This window comes from Crocodylus siamensis, chromosome 2 (assembly GCF_052110815.1).
Source record: "Crocodylus siamensis isolate JL-2025a chromosome 2, ASM5211081v1, whole genome shotgun sequence".
Taxonomy (NCBI): Eukaryota; Metazoa; Chordata; order Crocodylia; family Crocodylidae; genus Crocodylus; species Crocodylus siamensis.
In genome coordinates, this window is record NC_143396.1 from 150,320,330 (window position 1) to 150,346,131 (window position 25,802).

Genomic DNA, 25,802 nt, shown 5'->3' on the forward strand with positions numbered 1-25,802 from the left:
GACATACTAGAAAATGCCACAAGAAATTACACTGTGTCATGGCAAAAGCTGTGCTACTGCACAGTAGACTCAGTAAACTGCATGCTACTGTCACAAAAGACTGTGCACCCGCACTATTGCACAGTAGCACTGGTTACTGCACATTGGGTTAGTACCTGTTATTAGAGGTGCTAAACTTAATGTGCCATAACTACCGCTCATTAATGCACGTGTAGGTGTGCCCATGTACTCCCACCAAAGCTATGGAGATGCCTTAAGTCAGTGGTTCCCAAACTGTGGGTTGCAACCCCAAATGGTTTCACATCAGTGGTTGGGGTCATGAGATTTCTTTGCCCACAGCAGGGCAAGGGCTGCACTGGGGCTGGAGCCACGTGGGAGCCATGTCTGCAGCCCAATGGTTGGGACCTAGCACAAGAGGGACCCCCACACTGTCATAGCTGCCAAGGTGAGGTGTGGTGGCACAGAGTTGCAACCCCAATGCTGCTGGGCAAGCAGGAGGCACCTCAGCTTGGTGGCCATGGCACAGCACTCCTTCTCATGGCAGGTTGCACCTGCTCAGCCATGGAGCCCCTAAGAGGAAGGCAGTAGGGCAGGGAGCCCCAATCCCACAACAGCCAGCCTGCATCCTTCCTTCCCCCCACATGCTCTGCTCCAACCATGCATCCAGCAGAGGAGGAGATGAGGAGCAGGAACTGGGCTTCACACTTTGCTTGGGCAGCAGCCGGAGCTGGGTCACTGCTGTGGGGAGGGGCAGGGGGCTGTGGGCCCTGGCTCTGGGGTACCTGGGGCACGAGGGGGCTGCAGGTCAGGAGTGAGGGACACTGGCAGGGCCAGGGGGCTGTGGATCAGGAGTGAGGGGCACCTGGGGGCCTGTGGGTTGGGAGTGAGGGGTCATGTTGAGGAAATGGGGTCATAAATGGGGTCATGCTGAGGAAAAGTTTGGGAAGCACTGTCTTAAGTCCTTTTGGTGTTGTTTTTTTTCCCCTTTAAATTCTGATCTGTGATATTTTCAACCTAATGTCAGGAACTTTTTGGAACTGGAAAAAAACCAAATTATATACTAAAAATCCAACATCCACAATAATATATCTTAGTTTTATTGTTTTGAAAATATTGTTGTCCTGATTTTGTGTGCATTTCCATCATGCATACAGAGGTCATTGCATGACAGCTCAAAATGAAGTCTTACTCTTATACCCCCTACCCCCTACAAACCCATATCCACAATACATGGGGAGGAGTATGTGGGGGTGAGTAGGGGCAGTTTGTGAGAGGGGGGGTATGAGGTGTGTGGGGGGGGTTGTGAGTGTCTGTGTGATGGGGTGTGTGTGTAGCATTGAGCAGGGCTCCCCCCCCAGAGGTGCACAGGGATGTGTGTGTGGGGGGTGGGGGAGGTTGTGGATGGGTGCAGTGTTTGTGGGGTGTGCAGTTGTGTGTTTATGTGGGGGAAGGGTGTGGTTGTGGTAGGGCGTGCCTGGGAGCTCCATGTGCTCCCCTGAGCTGGCCAGCACCCATCCGCAGCTCTCAACAGGCTGGAGCCTGCAAGTCCTACAGTGCTTCCCCACCACTGCCGACAGTGCACAGTCCCTGCCATACCCCGCGCCTGCACCAGATTCACCCCAGCAGGAGCGGACTAGCTGGAACCCACACCATAGCCCTGACCCCAGGCTGCGCTATGCCTGCTCTGCACTGCTCACCTGTGGCACATCCTGCTGCCCCGTAAGCACACAACAGGCCTGGAGCAGCTCTGCAGCTGAACTGCCTTTCTAGGCAGACCAGGTGGGCAGCACCAGCTTCAATGCTGGCCAGGCAAAAGCTGTTGCTCTGCGCTGGGGGAAAAACAGCCCCTTCCCTTTGCCGCTACCTGGCACTTCCTGCTGGATGCCCTGCGGCTCCACCACTTTCACTGCCACCTCTAAGCTGCATTGTGGGGAAGTGGTGGCAATGCAAAGGTGCCACAGGGCAGCCTGGCATGGGCTCTGGGTGGCTGTAGCAAGAAGTGCCAGGTAGTAAACAAGAAGGGCTGCTTTTCCCCTGTGCTGAGCAAATTTCTGCCTGGCCAGCACTACTGCTGCTGCTGATGTTTAGTGTGAGCAGATGATTCTGGAGCAGGCATGGGGTGGACTGGGTTGGGGCTGTGCCATGGGTCCCCACTGGTACCGTGGGTCTGGGGCCAGCAGCTGCAGCAGATGGAAGAACCTGTCACCACCTGGTCTGCCTAGAAAGGTACTCCCAGCCATGGAACTGCCCCAGCCCTGTTGTGTGTCCAGGGAGTGGCAGGATGTGCCACAGCCAGACAGTGCCTGGGTCAGGTAGGACAGAGGGACCTGCTATGGGCCAGACAAAATTCCTCCATGGGCTAGATCCAGCCCGCGAGCCATATTTTGCCCACCCCTGTTATAAAGGAACAGAAATGTATGTGAAATAGTAAGCAGAATAAATATCATCTTTAACTTAAGAATCTTTTAAAGTTACTCAGACATACCTAATAACACCTGCCTCATTGTTCTCCCATTTGTGCATACAGGTTTTATCTCTAAAAAACTAGAAAAAGATGAGGTGATTAGATGTAGATTAAACAATCATAAGTAGAAGATTCTCTTGAGAGATTTAATGAATTAAAAGATTGGATTAAATACTGGAGAACTGTGAGTGTAAGTACATAAATCAGCTAGTAAGTACAAAGCATTTATTTTAGGTTTTAAAAAAACCCAAGCAAAACCAAACCTGTACCCACTGTGTTCTTTTTTTCATAAAATATTCTGAAAGTTGCAAAAAACCCATTAGAACCAGTGTCCCAAAATTTAAGTTTATCAAAAAGTAGTGCTAGAAGTTTCCCAGCATCTCCAATGATCTGCTAACCTCTTGCATTAACCAGGTTGGTTGTGACATAATGCATCAATGCCAAAGCAAGCCCACTTGCCTGGATATAACTGGTATGAAAGTTATTTTAAAAATTATAACATTTTTCTTTGGATGTCTTTTGAGTTACATCCTGACTCCATTGAGATTGAGAGTCTTCTCTATTGCATTATATGAAGCATGATTTCACCCTCTGTTTTTATTTTGCAGGGGGGCATAATAATGCCAGTATAGTTATAAATCTCTGAATCAATCTCATTTAAACCTGATCAAAGTAACTTTCATCATCATTATGGAACCAAACAGTTCTTTCTGTCTTAAATTGCACAAGTGGCCCATGCCACAAGCTGTGTTCTGCACCCCTCCTCCCTGAAACCTTGCCAGAGTTTGAGCTTACTTTGACAAAATACTTTCAGGTTGCAGAGTTTGACAGATATGCTACATTTGAAATATCTGACACAACTTCAGGCTTGTTTTAAAATAAAACAAACTTATTTGGAAGTTGCAAGATATAACTGTGTTAATACAATAGTCCCAAAATATAATCCAGAAACTGCTTGCTAATTTTGGCTTCCCCTCTTTGTTTTCAGTTGCTGTTTTGCATTTACAAATCAGCCAGGGTACATTAAGTATTCTTTTTAATATCACTTTAAAAAATAGTTGCTAAATTTATCACAAAGATGTTATTTCTCAGAAATGAGTTGGGATTTGATCTATGCAATAACAAATAGTATAGGAGGTGACCACACCATAATGTCTCTAAAAAGATAAAATCCATGCTATTAAAGTTTGACAATTCCTGATTTAAAATATTACAGCAGCAATGCTAAATTCAGGAGAAATTTTCTGAAGAATACTTAACATTGCATCAAAAGGGTAGTAAAATGTACTGAAGACTGTATATAAAATGATGATGATTACCAAGTCAGACGTATGTGCATTTAGCCTTGAGTTAATCTGAAAATGCAGTCAGGAGCAAGGGGGAAAATAAGTGGATACAGAATGGTGGATTGCAGCACGTATCTGGGGGGTTTTTCCGTCAGTTCAATATTACATACAGAAATTGTATATTTTATTGAACTGAGGACTATATATTGCTTGTTGACTTAGTCCAATTGAATAATTTTACAGAAACTGGAAAGACAACAGACTATAGAGTTAAATAACTGAAAGTGCTAAGGTTGCATTTGAGTGGCTCTTCACATCTTCAAGTTAATTGTAAACAGGAAATACTGGGTATTGAAAGGCCTACCAGAAATATTGAGGAACAAGATATCAAAATAAATTTATCTTCCAGGAAAACATTATTAGGTACAAGATAGTTTGGCATCTGCTTCACAGCATTAAATACATAAATGTGTACATAGGTGGAGCCAAGATTTTTAAAACAGAGTATGGGAATAACAAGGAGGAGGAATCCACCTGCCACCATTGCTGCAGTCCTTGGCTGAGCCTGGCTTCTAACACAGCCCAAATGGAGTGGGGCAGGAACATCTTTGGAGCATCGTCTGCCCTGAGTTAGCTGGGGACAGTGGCAGCATCAGGTGGGGGGAGGGAAAGGGAGAAAACATACCACTGAGCATGGAGGGTAGTGAAGAGGAAGAGCTGCTGCTCCCATGACAGCGTGGTCTAAAAAGGGGAATCAATCACACCACTCCAACCCCTTTGAATCTTCCCTTGAATATGTAGGATGATTTTTAAAAACCTTAAGGTGGCCAACTGACTCATTGATATGGCAGTGACAGGTGGTCTACCTTTACAATTCCTGTTTTTGTTCTGTACCTTGTACTCACACAGCAAAAATATAAAGAGTAAGATACGAATTGAAGTCCTTGTTTCAGAAGTTGAACCTGCCTTTGAGATTTGACCTTCACCACAGAGTTGTACAGAGTAATAATAGTCCCATACACGCATGGGATCACAATCCCAGGCTCCCCCTGCTCTGGCTTTGGCAGCTACAAGACCTGCAGTTGACAGGGCTTAGCAAACCCCATAGCAGGGGCAGAATTTCCCACACTGCCTCTGCTGTGAGCACTAGGCTGCGGGGCTCACAGCAGAGGCAGCATGTTATCCCTGCTGCAAGCTTCCTGAGGTGAGAGGCTCACAACAGTGGCATTGTTCCCCGCAGCTGCCCTGCTGCAAGCCCTGCACCTCACGAGGGGCATTGCAGTGTTGCCCCACTGCCACCACTGCCAGCCATGCAGCAATGTCAGCTGTGGGGCTCACAGCAGGGGCAACACAGGGGAATGCTGCTGCCACTGCGAGCCCCGCAGCTCAGGAGAGTCAGCGGCAGCAGCATTCTTCCCCCTGCACCTGCTGTGACCCCCGCAGCCAAAGACACTGAACCCACTGTGAGCCCCACGGCCAAAGAGGCTTGCAGCAGGGCAGCATTTTCCCTGCAGTGAGCTCCGCACCTGCAAGCCTGTTAGCTGTGGGGCTGGAAGCAGGTGCTGGCCCCTGTGGCTTGGAGTCCCTCATGGCCTAGCTGCACATTCAGTTAGTGGCATGATTAGAACAAGGTACAAAATTATTCCACATGTTTTGTGGAATAACTTTTTAGTTTACTGGGGGGCTTTTTATCATGCCATTAATTGAATGAACGTGTAGCTGGGTCACAACTTAAGGAGTGATTACCTGGTTAATTATGCCATATATACAGGAATCCTGGTTTTCCCTGATTTAAAAAAATCCCCAATTTTTGGTTTAAAAAAAAGTAACCCCAAATCCACATTTTCCCATGATTTAAATGAAACACTGCTAATACATAGAGAGAGATATTGTGGTTTCATTTTAATCATGGAAAAATGTAGATTTGGGGTTATTTTTCTAATTGAAAATTGGGGATTCTTTTTTAAATCAGAGAAAACCAGAATCCCTGCTTATGTGTAACATGAAGGGGGGATTTCAAGGTACACAGGATGCATATAGTGCATTGTAAGCATGTTATCAGCATGATTGGCAAACATGCTTCTCCTTCATATGAGTCCTGGAGTACAGTATGAAAAGTGAGAAGTATTTCTCAGCCATCTCCTGTGATTGTAATATTCATATTGCAATTAGACATGGATCAGTAAGTAACATATTATCTATATTTGTGTGTAAGATATACATACGTAATATAGCAGTATGGTACAAAGGCTTCCTGTACATACATTTTAAATGACAGCAAAGCAATAAGTGAGGTCATTCAAACAAATGCCAAGGATAACATTTTTATAATATATCGCACCATCAGGTACTCTGTTCTTGCCACACGTGTCACAGCTAAACTATTTTAAAAATATTTCATAGAGTTTTTAAATATTTTATTGGGGCTATTTGTTGTATAAAATACAAAATTCTCAAGCCAGCTACAAATCTCCACTTTTCTTGTTTTCTCTCTCTCCCTGTTGTTCACGTTTATCAAGGTGAATCAGGAAGAAAGCATTTTTATAGCCCCAAAAACATGAAGAAAAATGTTCAGAGAAATGACTGTAATTTATAGCAAGACTGGGAGATGTGTTCATTTCATTGGTGAATAAATAAAATCATCACAAGGATTAATGCATGGCAGAATAACTTGGCTATTTGCTATACACATCATGAACCTCACCACCTCCTACGAAATAATCTGCAAGAGCTGCAGTTTAATCTCATTTCCTGCCTGGAAACCTAAACCCAAATGTCTAAGCCTGACTATGGATGGATACTTAAGAGATCAGTACAAATTGTTTCTTTGTTAGTGTGTTTTTGTTTGAAGTCATTATTTGATTTTATAGGCTCAGGAAAAAAAACTGGTCTGACCATTTTTAAGCAAGATGGAGAGGGAGGAAGCTATAGACATAAAACTGACAAATTTGCATATCACTTACCATTCCCTAAAATCTATTATTGCCATATTTTTAACAATTAAATATTAAAATGAATGCTTTTTGTGTAGTGGGTTAATTTTAAAGGTTTTCTTTACCTTTTTTAGAGGTGAACAAAATAGTTACCACAATGCAAGATGCTTACAACATATACTCACCTATTATGCATACAACATATACTCACCTATTACTTCATAACCTTTGTGCAGTGATTAAGGAGCTGCTCTTATCCTTTTTTTACAGCTGGAGAGCAGTAAAGCAAAAATAGGCTAAGTGCAGACATTCCAGGGGGATTAGGGGGAAGTTAAACTGGTTTCAAAATGGCCACCCAATGTAGCTTATTTCACCCCGATGCAGACCTTACACTCAAACCTGGTGTCAGTTATCAGAAATCAGTCTAAACCTATAACTGTGCAGAAGTTCCATACACATGGACTGGTCTAAAAATTGTGGAATCTGGTCTAAGATAGACCTAGAGAATGTAGTATTAGACTTGCTTGATGTAGGTTAGATTAGGGCCTGGAACTTCTGTACAGTTACCTGCACAGCCCCAGGATTGGGAAAACCCAACTGCTGGCCCCAGACCCAGGGCTCTACTTTTCACACCCCAGCACTGGCCTATTTTTAGCTCCCCAGCCCCTCACCTCCCCCACCCCCAAGTGGACGAGCCAGTCCCCACCCCGGTCTTCCATCCCACACATTATTCCAGGTGCTCCCAGTTTTATCAGCATTTGCCATTGTCAGAAGCTGAGCAAGTCCCAGTGGAGGGAGAGATGAGAGTGTAGGTTTGTTGGGTAGGAGTCAGGGCTAAAAATAGCCTCCATCCCCCAACCCCTCCCCAGACCCCAAGAGCACCTCCTGTGGCTGCCACCTGCATCCCTAATCCCACTGATCACCTCTGATCACCTCTGATACCACCTGCCCTCCTGTCCCCCACAGACCCCTGATTTGTCCCCACAAGTCCCCCCATTGTAATCTACGTTAGATCAGGTGACCATTTTGAACCTGATCTAACCTCATGTCAGGAGAGGCTCTTTGCATGTGTATTGGAGCCCTTTAATGGACACGTAGATGCATCCCTATAAATCAGTTAACATTGTAATGTATTAAGCAGTGCATATACATTTGTATGTGAAATACTGAATACAGCTTCTTCATCAAAGACAGATGCAGGAATGTCATTTGTAAAATATGTGAGGTGAATATTCTATTCACAGAACTGGTGAAGCCTTAACTTTTTGTGGACACTCTGAAATACAACATTTTAAGCAAGTATAGACAATTTGAGATAATCCAATAGACAGCAAGAAGAATGATCTGTGGTTTGGAATACACATACTATGAGGAAACTGGTTTTCTTTAATCTAAAAAAATAGAAAATGAAGAAGGGCATAATAAACCTTTCAGCAGATAAATGGTTGTTGTAAAGAGGAGAATGAATATTTCTTAATATCCAGGACAAGTAGTAATTATCTTAATTTACATGAAGAAGATTCAGGTTAGATATTAGAAAAAAAAGCTTTCTAACTACAAGGACAATTAAGTACTGAAATACTCTAAGGAGGTTGTAGAATCTCCTTAATTGGAAATTTTAAAGAACTTTCTGACAAATTATGCTCAGTATTAGTCTAAGGATACTTATCCCTACCCTTCCAAAGCAAGGGAAATGGGGGGTGGACTACATGACTTCTTAGAGCCCCTTCCACCTCTGCATTTCTGTGGTTTCTATTATACTTTCTCCACTGAAAAAGGAAAGGAAACAATTATTAAGTATATATTTTTTTTTATTTGCACTATTTTTACTTTTAAAAAAACTTAGTAGGAATTAGCTTGTATCCACCCAAAATGGAGATCAGGATTTTGAGATCCAGTTTGGTTTTGATATATCTTTAAATTGGGGCAAGATAACTTCACGGTGCCTCAAATTCCCTTTCACTTACATTAGGATAATAATCACCACACATCTTTATAACCTCCTGTTTTTACCTGAATCCAAGATGACTTCAAATTTAAGACAACCTCCAATAATTAGATTCTATATATGCAGAATTGTACATTATAACTTGGATAGATTCATGTATATATAGAATCTAGTTATTGGATGGTCATCTTAAACCTCCCTCCCTGCCCCCACTGCAGCAAGGAAAGCAGTTGTATGAGAGGCTAAGGAAGGTGAGGTGTTACAGACAGCTTAACATCTCCCCTTATCCCTCCATGCCTTGTCCCCCTCCACTTTTCCCCCCTCTGATGCCTACCACCCTAGTGCCTTTACCTGACCCCTGCTGCTTGCCCCCTGCTGCCCTCTGATGACTTGCCCCCCCCCCTTACCCTGTGGCAGCTCTGGCTCCAGCTCTAGCCCCTGACCAGGTTGGGGTCAGAGCCAGGAATGCAGCTGCTTCTCTACTGTGGTACCGTCTCCCCTGTGCTACCTACCCCCTGTTCTGTGTGGTCTTCCCTAAGCATTCCCTGGCACCATGCCATCTCTTCACTCCCTCCCACACTGCATTGTCTCCCCCATGCTCTCCCCACATAAATCTCTTTCCCTACTAATAAACAACTGTGCCCAAGCAGCAGTGGTGGCAAATCCAGCCCTGGCCCCAGCCTGGTACTCAAATGCAGGATGAGGCTTTTTCTTCTTCATGTTAAATGAGGAGAAATACTGCAACTTGGATTCAAGTAAATATATTGGGGAATATCAGTAGAAAGGTGATATGTAAAATAAAGATTTTTTTTTCCCAAATGACCAGAATGTTGACAGCTCTATTACATAGTAGTTGTAGGCAGAATCTAGGGCAGGGTGACACCTTAGAAGCTAACTGATTCAGAGAGGTATGAGCTTTTATTGCTTTATCTAATGTTATGAATGCACTTTATGCCAGTTCATTTGTAGCATCTGACAAAGGTGTTGCCTATGAAAGCTCATGCCTCTCTGAACCAATTGGTCTCTGAGGTCATGGGTAACTGGTGCCACCTGAGTCAGGGGGGGCATGTGCCCCCCCCCAGCGACCAGTCAGTGATTGGGGGTGCACGGCTAATCTCATCGACTGGGGGGGGTCCCCCTGTAAATGATCATGCTGACTGGGGGGGAGGGCTCCCCTGCAGTCCATCACACTGACCATGTAGTGGCCACAGTGCTCCCAGAAATGGCTGCAGTGCTCCTGGAAGTGCCCCTACTCCCCGGCCGGTGCTCACAGGGGGGACACTGGTGCTTCCCAGCTACCCATTACCTAAATAGACAGTGCAGCCCATCAGGGGGTGTACCAGCACTCTCAGGGGGTGCACTTGGACTCCTGTGCACCCACAACATGTTGCCACTGTCTGAGGTGCTACACTGCCCTACCTCAACCACCTGTATGAGGACTACAGTAATTTTTAACATGTGGTTTGTTTCTATCTTTTAGTACTTCAAAAAGGAAGTACTGGATGACAGCATGGTAACAATGCTGCTATAGCTGCCTGTGTAAACACACACAAAGTAGCTTAAAATGAGCTAACTAGGCTACTGAAAGCAACTTTATTTAGCTTGGGTACAGGGCCTTGCTAATGCAACTATACTGCTATCAGCCAAGGTACCTATATGGCACTGTATTGCATTGTGTAAACAGCACTCTAATCATTTTAGTCTATGCTGAAATGGTTCAGAAAGGACTATTTGGCATGTTGTATTACCATGAATTAAAATGAATACCCAAAGAATGACTGCATCTTGATGGATACCTCTGATACAACATTTCTTTGAAAGAAGTCTCAGTCCTGTAGTAAGACAATAGAAGATTTTCAAAGGCACTTTTTTGAAAAAGAAATGGCACTGGGGAAATAACCTCATAAAATTTAAATTTAAATAGAATTGAACTTCTTTTCATTTCTTCCCTCTAAGACCTGATCATCTTGATAGTTTGGGTCAGTGGGAGTGCTTTGAGAGGATCATCCCTTTTGTAACAAAAGTTCCTAAAATGGTTGTTTCATATCCAACTGCTGCTTATATACCACTTCAGCAAAATAGGCCAGAATAGGAGTACAAGATTTTAATTATCCTTGCTTTTGTAGGTTTGAGAAAGATCTTTACTGTAGTATTGTTATTGGGAGGGTATTGTGTGCCTCTCATTTTTTTAAACTATTACTAAAGGGAGAATTTCTGTAATGAGAAACTTAAATGTTTCAATTAAATTTTAGCCATTGATTCTAACATAAAGTAATGCACTTTGCTGTTCAATTAAAAATAACAAGCTGCTGTGCTGTTCCTAGCCAAGTATAATCCCTGGAACAGTAGTCAGTAGAGCACTCAAGAAAATGAAGTATTTGGGGCTGAATATTTGTTTAAAAATCTTGAGAGGAATGAAGTCCAAAACAATCAGTGTTTAAAAGCCAGGACTTAAACTTTTTAAAAGTCAAGAAAGGGAAAAGGTGCACACACCAACCAAGTTGAAGGTAGTCTCCCATGTGAAAAATTGTTTGACTATGTTTTATAACCTTTCTCAGGGGTAATGGCTGCTTTTGAATGTTCAGCAGTTCAAGGAACAGAAATGAAACAGCCAGCAATGAGCATAAGTTTGGCATTCAGGAGTAGTTCTGCAATGTTTGCAGGTGACGGCAGTAGTAAAATACCATGCTAAATGTTTACCTCATGATTGCTGAGGCCACACTCAATCTATAGGAATCATTTACTATGCCTTTGCACCATATATTATATTCAGTACTAAGTTCAGGATGACTGTCCTATCTATAAAACATGAAATTATGTATAAGGGAAAGCTGCATTTCTTGTTTCAACTGCTTCCTTTCTCTCTCTTTTTTATTGTCTCTGCCAGAGAAGAAAGGAAAATTTAGACTCCTTAATGGAGTCTTATTTAATGAATTCAGACTTCAATATTAAAATATCATATCCCAGTATGTTCAGAAATTTATAAAGACTAGACACAGAGGTCATTCTCATATGCTTTATGAATTCTAATCACCCATTTAATTACCTAATCTCAACACTCTTCCAAACACAGCAGAAGCGCATAAGGCCATCCATCTGCAGTTTTATAGTCAAGCCTCCATGTGTGTTGTAAACCCCAAAAGGTTCCTTTTCTAGTTCTCACAAATCAACAACTTTCTCTTCACTGCTAAAGAGGCTTTATTCCAAGACCTGTTTTCTTGACTATTTTATAATAAAATAAGAAACATGATCCTCAGTGTGGTGACACATCAGTCAGCTAAATGTGAAAATAATGCAAAATACTGGGGAGGAGGGAAGGAGAACAATTTAGTATTTGTGAAAGATAGTAATATATTTAGTCTGTTTATCAGCAGAATCAAAATGAGGAGAGACGCAGGGTAGCATAGTTTTCCCATTATGCATCCATTTCCCCCTGTAAGCCTTCACTATAAGACAAAGAGACCACCTCTGGCATAAGCAAATTTGGTCTCCAAGCCTTTTTAAATGTCAGTATCTCTGTCAGATGAGTTTGCCAGTGGTACCAGAAGTGACATAATGTCCATGCAGAACTGGCTGAAACCACCAAGGCATTTCAAATAGGCCACTGAATATAATTTAGTTTTTAAAATTCATGGAGAAACTGACCTGTTGATGCTATGAATTTTACTTTACTTACTTTTTAAGACATTTTATTTCCTGAAATTTACCCATAATACACTATCTAGAATGCTGGCATGTGCCTGTGGGAATTTCATCAAGGAAATTAATAATGATATTTTGCCCTTTTAATCCTAAAATCTCAAAGCACTTTACAAAAGCAGTATTACCTTCTTATACATATAATGAAATCTGTGCCTCAGTTCTCCATCTGTGAAAGGGAAATATCAGCCTCATCCACCACTGTGTTGTGTGGGAAGTGCTCAGATACTATTGTGATGAGAGGTGACAAATCAATTAACAGTTCCAGGGATAAAAGTTAATTGACAAAGGAAGGATCTCTCTTTTTTCATTCCCAATGTATTGGTTCTGTCATTTCATCTTCAGCTTTTGTTATGTCATATTATTTTAATCATGGGTGTAACTTTAGGCCACTTCTCTGGAAAGGGATTTGCCCTCTAAAAACCATGCACAAAGCACTTGCGCTTATAAATAGTTAAAATGCTTTCTAGCTTCCCTGTTACATGTGCTTTGCAATTTCATTTCTTTCCAGCTAATCTTGTGTGTCATATCCTTTGATTCAATAAGCCTTGATCATTCCATACATCACACTTCAGCAATGACCACTGTGGTATATGGAATGTACCTTTAAGGGGCCAGAAGTGGGACTACCCAGTCTCTTCCCCTGGTGTCCTGTGGGTGTGATTTGTGGTGGTTGGTACTTGTAGTTCTCCCTGCAAGCTGTGAGCATGTGAGTTGCTGAATCCTTATCCTAATAAAGATAAAGCTGTTTACCACCCCACCAGTCCCTGCTGAATGCTGACTTGAGGACAGAACCCCAAAAGCATGGATATCTGAATGAGTACCCCATCCCTGGAAACCAATGACATAGAGTAAGCATTATAATCACAGAGCTACTATGAGCTCCATTCCTTTTTTTGTTCTCTAAGACCCCACTTCATTAATGACAATGAAGCACAGAGGAGTGTTGTCAGTGGAAGATGGTACCTCCATCAAAATGTTTGCATAGATAGAGATGGGCTTTATTTTCTAGCTGACAGGCTGGAACACAATGAATGATTTTGGCAGCTCCTAAAAGACAACAAAGCCATATAAAAGATAAGATTCAGATGGCCAGAAGGCCCACTGTGGTATTAGAAGGTCCATCGCAAGGCTACTTTAGTGGAAGTGGGGCCCTGAAATACACTTGGTTCATCTATTTCTACAGGACAAACCATGACCTCTCATTCTTAGCATCTCCTGTCTCCACCTCATCCCTCACAGGCTGCTGTCTGGGATTTCCTAGAGCTCTCTGTAGGGGTGACCTCTGAATTAAGTCCCTGAATGGAGTAGACAATGAAGTTCAAGCTCTTCACTAGCATGGAGGACATGAACAGTAGGGTGTTCCTCCCACATGATACTGCCTGACCAACTGTGAGAAAAAGCAGGATCAGGCTTGTCATAGGGTGTTTCTGTAACCTGAGAGCAACTGCCTATAGCCATTTATTAGCTTCTTACCTAGTGTGCAAGTCTCTGGAACCCATCCATCACAAGGCCACTTCTTATCTTCTCTATCATTCCTATTGAGTACATGACAATTAATTAATTGATTGATTAATTAATTTTCTCATTTCTTCAAAGAGAAGAACTAACAGCTTTGGGGGGGTTTTAAACACATACATTATTAGGAATTGTTTGTATCTCCCTGTCTCTAGAGACTAATTGATATACATACAAAACACAAAGACATTAGTGTAGTTTCAGCCAGCAGTTTTTTGGAAAAAAATCAAAACCACACTTAAGAAATGCTTTTGTCCTCTCTTGAATGTCTTCTGAGTACCAAGGATGTGAACAGAATCATAATGGATTACAAGAAAGATAGTCATTAACTCTCTTGTTTGAGATTTGTTTATTTAGGTATTTTTGCTGTCCCAGGATTCAACACAATATGCAAGGGTTAATAACTGGCAACTTGTATTTTGCTAGCCATAAACAAACTGGACTTCTTTTTTTGTTTTCACTTTTGCTCTCTCACCAGAAAATATTACTTAGTTTAATAAAGGAATGGAGTTAACTGTGAAAGCAGCACACTTTATGCAGTGTTGTAAATCAACTGAGCAATTAGCAGTTGCTTTTTAAGTGACTGAATACAGATTCAGAATTATGAGCAGCCATTATCTAATAACCCAGCAAGTGATGTGAATAAATCTTAGCTAATATGAAAATTATCAACTTTTGAAACACCCTTTTCTACAAGTGCATCTATGGAACCTTTTGCATAATGCACTTAGATTGATAAACTGCAGGCATTTTCGTGGAAGCGCTAATTTATTCAAGCAGCTTAGGTTTATATTTAGGGAATCTGTCATATAAGTGATCAGAAAATCAGAATTCACAATTTGTTTTAATTTAAAGGTATGGTTTTTTTAGTTTAGTCTCAATCCCCTTAATGCTTATTGAGGCCCAATCACTGGGAAAGAACTTACAAGGTTAGGTTGAGTTGTTTTCCATTTGTATTTCTCCTGACTGATTTTGAACAATTTCACCTGTGATTTGCATGATGTCACCTTGATAGATAGGTTAATTCCTCTTTTTGTTTTTCCCCTTCAGAGTCACAAAAGAATATTCTAGCAACATAAGCTTGTCACATGTTCATATGTCAAACAGTGTCCTTAATGTGTAATTATAATCAGGAAAATTACAACAGTATACAAAAATTAAGCCTTCTTATTGGAAAAAAATACCCTCTCTTCATGTACCTTCTTGTGATATCTGCTTAAATTATTGACAGTGGAACTCTTGTGACCCAGTACAGCTAGATTCTCTATCGCCTTGTACAACTACCAACTTTCTCAGCTAAGCTCTGGTAGCATAAATATTTAAGTGCTGGTGACTGTAGGAGATGCAGAATGAAAAAAAAAAAAAGCAGCTTGCCTTTTAGAGTTAGCAGTTAAGAAAACAACATTCTTTACTTGTGAACAGTACAGTTGATCTGGAAACTATTGACAGAGAAGAACAAATAGCTATGGGAACCCACTTTTATGATTTCATATTTTATGGCATAAATGTTATAATAGCCTTGATAACCTGAACAGTACATTCATGTAGGGGAGCAGGAACTACCCTATACATATGTAAAACAGACTGGGTGTGTGAGATCAGGAAGTAGTCAATCATTTATAATTGGGCTTTGTGTAGGTTATAAGCAAGCAGTTTGTGTATGCTCATAGCCAGCAGTAAATTACCACACCAAGAAAGGAGATAATGGGAAGAAATATATGCCAGAAGAATGTCTCTGGCCTCTGACACACACAATATTTGTTGCACTTTATCTGCTATTTTAGCACAGCAAAAAGCCAGTGTCTACACATTCAGGCTCTATTATGTTAAAGAATGGCTGATCAAGCCCAAAAACGATGAATCCATGGCACAAAAAAAAATGCTATTTCAAAGACCAACTTTGTTGTAGGAAGATTTCTGCAATAAATTTAACCTGTATACAGGGCTTTCTGACCCAGGTATGCCACAGTACTCCTCTCTCCCTTCTCACTTCCAAGGCGGAGGGAGGGAGGGAGAGTAGTTGTCTCCCTTATACTGTGCCAAGTTAGGAAGCTGTCAAAGAGTTCTGAAGACGTCAGCTTGACAGCAGCCCCTTCACCATTGCCACTGAGTGGTAATGGTGAGTATGCTAGAGTGGTGGCAGGGCCTGATTGGGCAGTGGAGACTGCCCTATTTGCCTTGCTGTCCAAGCAGTTTGCATGCAGCCCTGTCATTGTTCCCTTCCAACTGCAGTCATGATGGAGCTGCCTGCAGGTGGTGGTGGCAGGGGCTGATCAGGTCGTTTCTATTTGGTGGCCACCCAATCAACCCCTGCTGCCCTGGGCTGCTTTCATACAGTCCTATCACCATTGCGGCCATGACAGCTTGACCCCCAGCAGCCCATTAAAGCACCAGCAACTTAAAACTGTGCTGGTGCCACTTCTTGTTGCTAATCAGGCTGTGGAGACCATTTGATCAGTCCATATCCCTGGAGATAGTTTGAGGGCAGCCCCTTGAGCTCTTGTCACAATGGCAACAGCTTATCAAGCAGATCTGTCAGACAGCCTGTCCCGTTCACTGACAGGCTCTCAGGGAGGCTGGAGGAGCTCAGGAGCAGCCCCCTCTTACTCCCTGGCTGGAAAACATGCCTTTGCAATGTAACGTTCAGTACTAGTCTTCAATGGCATTGCTACTCAGAGACCCTAGACGTTCATTGTTTTTCTAGTACTACAAAGTTTATACAAAGCAACACAAACAATAGATTGCTCTGGCATTTGTACACATGCACAGCCCCATGCCTGGAGTATGACAGAATCCAATTTTGCCACATACAGTCATTACTCACCATATGTAAATTAGTGGAATTACCTGCGGACTGTAATATTAGTTGTTGTGATTAAATTAAAGAAGTATTAGACCAGCTTCTTGAAGAAATAAAATAGATTGATTTTCAGATATTTTTAGTTACTGTACTTTTGCTCTTAAAGGCATCTTTGTAGTCTGTGTGGGGGTTTTTTTGCTTCTACCTCAAGCACTTCCTTTCTCTTCTGTATAGGAAGAGCCATTTGTGATGGTATCTGAAAATGTTTTGGGGAAACCGAAGAAATACCAGGGCTTCTCAATAGATGTCTTGGAAGCCTTAGCCAATTATCTTGGCTTTAAATATGAAATTTATGTTGCACCAGACCACAAATATGGAAGCCCCCAGGAGGATGGGTCATGGAATGGACTGATAGGAGAACTAGTGTTTAAGGTAAGGATATTAATAATTTATTAAATTAAAGGTGTATAATTAAACCAATAAATATGAAACTTATTTATGGATTTTGCATCGTTGGGTGGTTCAGCTGATGGTTTAGTGATGACATTTTGTGTGATGTTCACCGACTACACTAACAGAATCTGCTCATACTACCAAGGCCCTGGAGAAGGTGAACAGGATCTGAAGATGGAATGATTTATCAGTGACCCCTGGTGGCCAATTAAATGTATTAGCAGTTTCTCAGACATCCATTATTACACTGTGGGTTTAAATAAGACAGAATAGTGGAGGCCCCTCAACATCCTAATTAATTTGGTAAGATCTGGCATAAACAAGAAGAATATATTGTTTTAGATGTGAAAATGCATTATAGTAATTAGTAATAAACAATATCAATTATGTATAGCACTTAGAGAAATATCGGTGAGATTAATAAGTTAAGTATGTAATCAACAAATCTTTTACTGATGTATAATAGTAATTTCATTATATAGTTATATCAATCAAAGGCTTTACAGAATTAATCTGTAATTAATAAACCATTTCATTCATTTCAGTTTATAGTAAATATTTAAGATCATAACACAACTAAATTAAACCAAATGAAAACAGTGCATTTCACTTTTTCATCCATCTCATCTAACCTGATACTTTGCCTTCACCTCCCCTGATTTGAAATTGAAGATAATAGCTTTTCAGAGAGACCCTGCAAACTTCATAGATAGCGGTAAAGTTTCCCTATGAATTTTACCACCCTAACTTCTGTTGGTATCTGTGGAACAAATTTTGGTTGGGATCCTTGAATGTGTGGCTCTCCCATTTCCCACCAGAACAAGGCAAAGATCTGTTCTCTGTCTTTTCTATCACTGATGCTTGTCTGCTGGAACTTCTCAAGGTACACTGTAACTCCATGGAATACAAAAATAGAGAAAGGGAGGTACCATTACTGTACAGCTTGAGAATATCAATATGGGAATTTAGGTGAAAGCTACTAAACTATACTATTTCACCTCTATTGCTGCTGTTGAGCATCTACAGAGGCATATGGCCAGTGCAAAAAAAGGTCCAACTAAAGTCACAGCCTACCAGCTGTCTGTGAAGCATAGCTTCAGCCTCTCTCAATACAGGGCCCCAGTAGACCTATGCTATCACTGCCCTCCCCCCACATGTTACATGTATCACACAATTACCAGGTTAATTATGCAATTTAGACCAGCTACACATGCAAATTTACTATTGCACCATAAAAGGTCCAACCATCTATAAAGTTATTGCTGTAAAATGTACAATAAAATCTATTCAGCATTCATTTTGCATGTATAGCAGGGTCTCCTTCTAGGGCTGGAAGCCCAGTCAGCTGACAGTTCCCAGCCAGTGCACCATGCACAGCCAGGGCTGAGAGTCCCACAACTGAGGGGACTCTCAGCCCTGGCAGCACCCAGCAGCTGTGGAATCAGAGTCCCAGTAGTGCCCCGCATCTGCTGGAACCCAGAGTCCTCAGCTGCAGGACTCTTGGTCCCAGTAGCCATGGGCCACTACTGCAATTTTCCAGCTCCCATGGCTGGGAGTTCTTTCAGCTGAGGGGGCTCTCAGCTATGGGAGCTTATTTCCATGGGACTGGCATTAACGCCCAATGGGTTCTAATGCCTGAGTCCACAATCACTCATCAGATCCCATCATATCTTTACCTGCACATGTAGATGGGCCCTGGTTGTATCACTCTGTAGATGCTCAATAATACCTGCAGAAGAGACCTAGAGATAATGCAACCTTCAGGAACAATTCAGGAAGATACAAGAATGACTAAGGTTGTTTCCAACCTTCCAAAAAGTGCTTCAAACTGACCTGGGTGAATCTTTCATTTATTAAGGGTGGGTGCAATACACCACCCCCCTGACTGCATGGGGGATGGAGCCCCTGGACTGGCAGGTGACACTGGAGAGGCAGGCAAGAAGCAAACACATAAAGGCAGGGCACTTTTGTCTGGCTGACCTGGGAGCTTTGGGGAGGGGCTATGTGGGATACTAAGCTCCACTGGAGATAGGTATGGCAGCTCACAGGTTCCTCCTCCCAGCCTCTGCTTCCAGACCAGGTGCTGGAAAGAGAAACCTGCCCACTACTGTCACTCTTCCTAGCTGAGCCCAGCTCCTTGCACAGCTGTTCCCCACAGACTCCATCTGGACCCCAGATTTCAGTCATTCCTAAGAGTGGCTCTGGGGTTCCCCTGTGACTGCGTCAGTCCAGAACAGCAGTGCGGTGGGTGGGTTTCTCTTTCCAGTGCTTGCTCCCAGCCAGTGGGAGACATGAAGGTGGGACATGGGGTCGGGGGAGGGGGATGAGGGGCATCAGGGAGAAAATGCAAGAAGAGGAAACCCAGCTGCTGTCACTGCTATCCCCTGCGAAGCTCAGTACTCTGAACAGCTGGGCTTCCCCTGTACCCAGATCAGCCAGAGTAGCAGCAATGGCAGCTAACTGTTATACATACAGTAGGAGATGGTACCAGAGCTAGAGAAGTCCAGCCTAAAAATATAACAACTGAGAGGACAGGAACAAGTGGATAAAATTAGTAGTGAGAGGAGTATATGGTTACAAAGATTAACTGCAGATAATAAGTTTGGTCTTGATCATTATCTATTAGCCCAAGCACTTAATGATCTAAGGCCCTTGATCTGATTTCAATGACCCCTACTCTTTGTTGAAATTGCCCATTAAATTTTACCTGCAAACTTTGCAAATTGCTTCCACAACCAACCATTGAGTTATTTACACTGACATCGTTTTTGGTGGCTCCATGCAATGTGTTAGTAGGTAAGCAAATTGAAAGCAGTATAGACATAGCAGAAAGCACAGTCCTGGCCTTGCAGAACTTTCATTCTAAAAACTGAAGAGAAACCTCTCACCGAATGTCTTGAAAATCTGCTTCCTTCTTACTGACTGTTAGCTCTGTTCTGCTCCCAGAACTCAAAAACCTACCTAGAAAATGGAAAACATTCTTTAGAAAAAGTATCTAAATTATTGGAAAAAAATGTATTTATAGAGTTGCTTGATTTCTGTCATTCAAGTAGTAGTCCTGTTAGCACCGTGCAAAGGTAGTTCATGAATCCATGATCTGAACTCTGGACTTTGGTACATGAGCCAGGATAGATCTGGGTACAATGTGTACATGGACAAGTCAAATATTTTCTAAATGTCTTGGAAAATTGCAACATTCTCATGACACATTGTTGAATGAATCACAGTGAGAGAGAGGTGTCTCTAGTGGATTATGGAATAGAGAAAGATCCCACACAATTTACTGACTCGTTTGATGCACCTGGCTGGGGGAGTATTTGGTTGATTGCATGATTTCACAATGATTGCACACTTAATTCATACAACATAATTTTATTTTAAAGTTCCTTGCTACACATATAACACTGCTTAGCTTTAAGAAATCCTTCCCAAACAATGCTATAAGAATTAGTATTACAAAAACAACTACAATTACAAGTAAAGGTTATTTCTCATGGTATACTTACAATCCTAGAATTCCTAGAAACCAAATCCCCAAGGATACTTTCATTCTTTAGTTATGGTTTTAGGGTTGGTCTCAGCAGTGATAGGAACAAGTCCCCTTCCTTCGGTCCCACTCGGGCGCTCCACAGCTTCAGCGTGAACGGGAGTTCTTGTTCACGGAAAGGGTGGTTCAGGTGATCAGTCTAATCTGTCCTACACTTGCGATTCTTCCTTCGGTGTTCTGCAAGTGAGGTTACCTCCAAATTGGAACTGTAGGTTACAGGTTATATACTGGGTGAGTTGCCATCTTGGGCCCCTCCTACCCAAACCTGTCACTACTCCCAATTTGGGCTTGGATCTTTTATCCAACAGATTCCTTTCCTGGGTCTTCTGAGAGCTGAAAATGTGAGCTGGAACCCCATGTTTGGACCCAGGTCTTCCATTTCTTGGATGAGTTCTTGAAACCCAGGACCAAGGGTGTCAAAAGCCTGGTCCATGGAGTTGCTCCATCTGGCTCATCAGGCAACAGGAGGACAGGGAATTTGAAGGCATGGTCAGCAGTAGGTGAGGCATACTACAGAACATAGGGCCCAAGGGACCCTGGTGCACATGGCCATCAGTGGGCACCTGGCCCACCACCACTGCATGCCTTCACCACACCATTCACTGCTTGGCCTACAGCTGCTTTCCCTGCTTCCACCATGGTGTCACTGCTGCAGTGACCATCACTATGATGGCCAGCACTGCTGCTCCCTGGCTCAGGCTGAATTGGACCTAAAAGGATCCCCAGCAGCTAGGATTTGGCTCAGGACCCCCAGTGAATTTGACATCCCTGCAATAGGCTATAATAGAAAAACTAGATAACAAAACTGCCACTATTCATTGTGTTTTTTAACAAAGGATCTGTGGCTGATCAAAGGTATCAGCATCCATTAGGCATGCTCAGAGTCTATCTGCAGACTGCATCCCTCAGGGGACTAAGATGCCTCTCTCCCTTCTTAATGGATCTGAATGGGAATTATAGGCAGCAGTTGGGCACCTAGCTACTCAGACTGGGGCAGTTCTTGGCATGTGCAAAAAACAGAACTGCCAGTGCCTAGGGCACTTTTGCATCAAAAGATGTTTCTGGTGAGCTTAAGTGCTTCCAGGTTGAGGGGGGACACTGAACAAGATTTCTGGATTGTAACTGTATAGTGAGGTTTATTAAAACAGCATAACTACGATTATGATATCTGGTGATAAGTTGTTAAAACTTACTGAGTGGAGTGTTTTACATGGCTATAATTTGGATTGGCAGCTTTACATCTAAATATTGGCATAATTGCATACATTTATCTTTGTTCCTGTAAAGCACTTAGTGAACCTTGACTTCTGCGTATGGATATATCTCTGATTTATTTTGACATGATAGGCATTTAATTTTTCTATGTTCCAATTTTTATGTAACTTGACAGAATCTGTACCTAATTAGAAACACTCACCTACAGTGGATCAACTGTTAAGTGAAAACTGGTAATTACTATGGGTCTCATTCGCAGTTCATTATGTCACTATGCGTATGGTCCACAACTCAGTCAATAAGAATTGCAGGTGTTTAGCACCTCTGAAAATCAGACCTTATGTTCCCAATTCACCACTTGCTGTTTGGCAAGCAGTGTGATAGCAGTGGGGATTTTGCCTGAGAAAAGAGCACTGAATAGGGACTGTTTGTGAAATCCTGACTCTTTTGAAATAAGTAGCAACACTCCTGTTGACTCTCGTGTGTTCAGTGAGTTATGTACTGATGCGATTGATGCCTTTATCCTTCCATCAAATGAGTTGTCCTTCATTTATGACAGCCAGCTTTTAATTATAAAAAACATGAATCAACCACAGTGATACAGTAGCCACATTGGAAGCAGCCAGGATTTTTCACTATAATGGTACTAGCCAGAGGCATTACTGATTGTTTTTAATATCAGTGGTTAAAAAACATGTCTTGTGTAACACAATGGTTACAATTTGGGGATGTTAGGTAATAGAGTAGAATAGTTCCACATATTCTTTGTGAAAAAGAAATCTAAACAGAATAGCACTGGAAAAACACTTATCTCTTACCTTTTTCTTTCACACTTGCCCCCCTTTACTACCATATTGGACATAATTATACCACAATTACTTTTGTAGTGTGACAAAGGAAATTAAATGCTTCCGTTAGGACAACACTGTTCCTCTGTGATAGCTGGCTGATAACCACAACAGAATGATAATGCTGAAAGGATTTTATCCGGGGAGCTGAGGCAACATATTACCAGAAGTCTGATACTGCTTTTTCACATAATGTCTTTCAACACATCTTCTATGAAAACATTTTTATCTCTAAAAAGCTATGACTAACGCTAACAGTTAACACTGTAGTAATCTGTCTTTTGTAAATGTACCATATTTAGTCAAATCCAAGATGAGATATTTTTAACCCATTCAACATGGGGAAAAAAGCCCCTCATTTTGGATTCCAGTACAAGGTGGAAAGGTCCAGAGAGCTGCTGCAACTCCAGTTCCTGCCCTGAGCCCAGGTTGGGGCCAGAATCAGAGCCACAGCAGTCACCTCTCCCTTTCCTCTGCCTACCCCCCACAGCCTCTGCCCCCTACCCCACCTTGCCACTTCCTGTCAGGCATGGCTCCAGCTCCTTTTTCTCCTGGGCTTGAAGCACAGTGGCAGCAGCTGCAGCCCAAACACTGCTGCATGGCTGGGCAGGTGTCCAAACGTCCGTACATTCTGTGTCCTCGGAGGGAATGGAGCTGGAACTGGAGCTGGGGCCATGCCTGACAGTAGGCAGGGAGAGTGGGGAAGAAAACAGACAGAGGCGGTGAAGGGAGGAACCTGTGGGGAGCAGGTGGGGGGAAGAACTTTAAGGAAGGGGCAGAGGAAGGGGGCAGGTGCCAGAGAGCATGGGTGACAGGGGAACAGGCATCACAAGGGCAGGGGGAAGGTTGCAGGGGACCCCACAGAGAGGTCAGGAGGCAAGGGGGCTGTCTGCCTCCCACAGCCACCTACCCTCTCCCCACTACATGCCCCCCCACTGCTTTCCCCACTACTGGTTTCATCTCAAAGGGATAAATTTATGACCCTCCAAGCAGGAGCTACTCGTGCCTCCTGATACTGGGGAGGCACCAGAATCCGGTTGCTGACCAGGGTGCCAGGGGCAGAGGGAGGAAAAAAAACATGGGGGGGCTAAGCACACGCAACCACCCCCCTGTGTGAAAGTTGGCGGGGGAAGGGGAAAGGGCCATGGAGAGGAGGGAGTGAGGCTGGGGCTGGCATCAGGCAGAGATCAGGGAAGGGGAAGGGGTTCACTGCCCCCATATGGCTGCCCCTTACCCCCCCAACCAAGGGTCATTGCCCAGCACCAGCACTGTTGTCCACTGCTCCCCAGTCCTGCACTGGCCCTGGCTGCTTCCCTGCACTGGGCCCAGTGCAACCCCAACCCCGCACCACCCAGGGGCAGGGCCCAGAGCTGGAGTGGGGCTGGCCTTGGCTGCGTCACCGGGCTTGAGGAGATAGAGCCCCTGGGGCTCACCCCATCTAAGTCATCCCAGCACTCTCCTCTGGTGCCAAAAAATGCTGATGGGAACCTTTTTTTTAAACAACATTTTATTAAAAACACACATTTTACCTGACACTTACAAAACTTCACGTATTAAGTATTCTTGTTTTACCAAAATTTCATATGGAAAAGACAACTACATATCCAAAAACATACAACTACATATATTAAACCTTTAAAAAAAATACATCAACTTCCAACAACAGAACCCCTTACAGAACTGTTTCTTTATACAGAAACAGATGTAAAAACTATTAACTCAGTAACTGCCTAAAAGTTTCTGCCCTTCTCACCAGTCCTAGACTCATAGATGTTAGGGTCAGAAGGGACCTCAATAGATCATCGAGTCTGACTCCCTGCATAGGCAGGAAAGAGTGCTGGGTTCAGATGACCACAGCCAAATGCCCATCTAACCTCCTCTTGAAGACCCCCAGGGTAGGGGAGAGCACTACCTCCCTTGGGAGCCGATTCCAGACCTTGTCCACTCTAACTATGAAGAAGTTCCTCCTAATGTCCAGTCTAAATTTGCTCTCTGTTAGCTTATGACTATTATTTCTTGTGACCCCCAGGGGCGCCTTGGTGAGTGGAGCCTCACCAATACCCTTCTGTGCTCCCATGATGAATTTATAGGCAGCCACAAGGTCGCCTCTCAACCTTCTCTTGCGGAGGCTGAAGAGGTTCAGGTGCCCTAGTCTCTCCTTGTAGGGCTTGGCCTGCAAGCCCTTAACCATACGAGTGGCCCTTCTCTGGACCCTCCCCAGGTTATCCACATCCGTCTTGAAGTGTGGCGCCCAAAACTGGATGCAGTATTTCAACTGCAGTCTAACCAGTGCCTGATAGAGGGGAAGTATCACCTCCTTGGTTCTGTTTCTCATGCATCTGCTGATGCATGATAAAGTGCAGTTAGCTTTTCTGATGACTTCATCACATTGATGACTCATGTTCATCTTGGAGTCCACTAGGACTCCAAGAGCCCTTTCCGCTTCCATGCTACCGAGCAAGTCATTTCCTAGGCAGTAGGTGTGCTGGATATTTTTCCTCCCTAGGTGCAGCACTTTGCATTTCTCCTTGTTAAATCGCATTCTATAGTTTGCTGCCCATTTGTCCAACCTGTCCAGGTCTGCCTGTAGTTGTTCCCTGCCCTCTGGTGTGTCCACTTCTCCCCACAGTTTTGTATCATCTGCAAACCTGGACAGAGTACACTTCACTCCCTTGTCCAGGTCACTGATGAAGACATTGAAGAGTATCAGTCCAAGGACCAATCCCTGCGGGACCCCGCTGCCCACATCCTTCCAGGTTGATACCGACCCATCCACCACCACTCTCTGGGTACAACCCTCTAGCCAATTTGCCACCCACTGGACTGTGTAATCATCCAAGTCACAGCCTCTTAACTTGTTCACCAGTATGGAGTAGGATACTGTATTGAAGGCCTTCCTGAAGTCTATGTAAACTATGTCAACCCCTACTCCTTCGTCCAGGTGTTTTGTAAGCTGGTCATAAAAAGAGACTAGATTAGTCGGTCATGATCTACCTGCTATGAACCCATGCTGGTTTCCCCTCCGCATAATTTTTCCTGCTGGGCTCTCACATATATGAGTCTTAATAATCTTTTCAAAGTCTTTGCCAAG

At 43.2% G+C, this 25,802-nt stretch overlaps 1 protein-coding gene across 4 annotated transcripts in view; it reads left to right on the forward strand.

Moving 5' to 3' along the window:
• Window positions 1-25,802, forward strand: part of GRID2 (glutamate ionotropic receptor delta type subunit 2) — a 1,419,908-nt gene that overhangs the window by 1,099,541 nt on the left and 294,565 nt on the right. For 3 of the 4 annotated variants that reach the window (XM_090037080.1, XM_090037077.1, XM_090037078.1), the window contains exon 10: window positions 16,883-17,080. The exons of the other annotated variant lie outside the window; for it this stretch is intronic. In XM_090037080.1, the coding sequence (XP_089893206.1) occupies window positions 16,883-17,080 (198 nt within the window). The remainder of the gene's footprint in view (window positions 1-16,882; window positions 17,081-25,802) is intronic. 4 annotated transcript variants of the gene reach the window in all.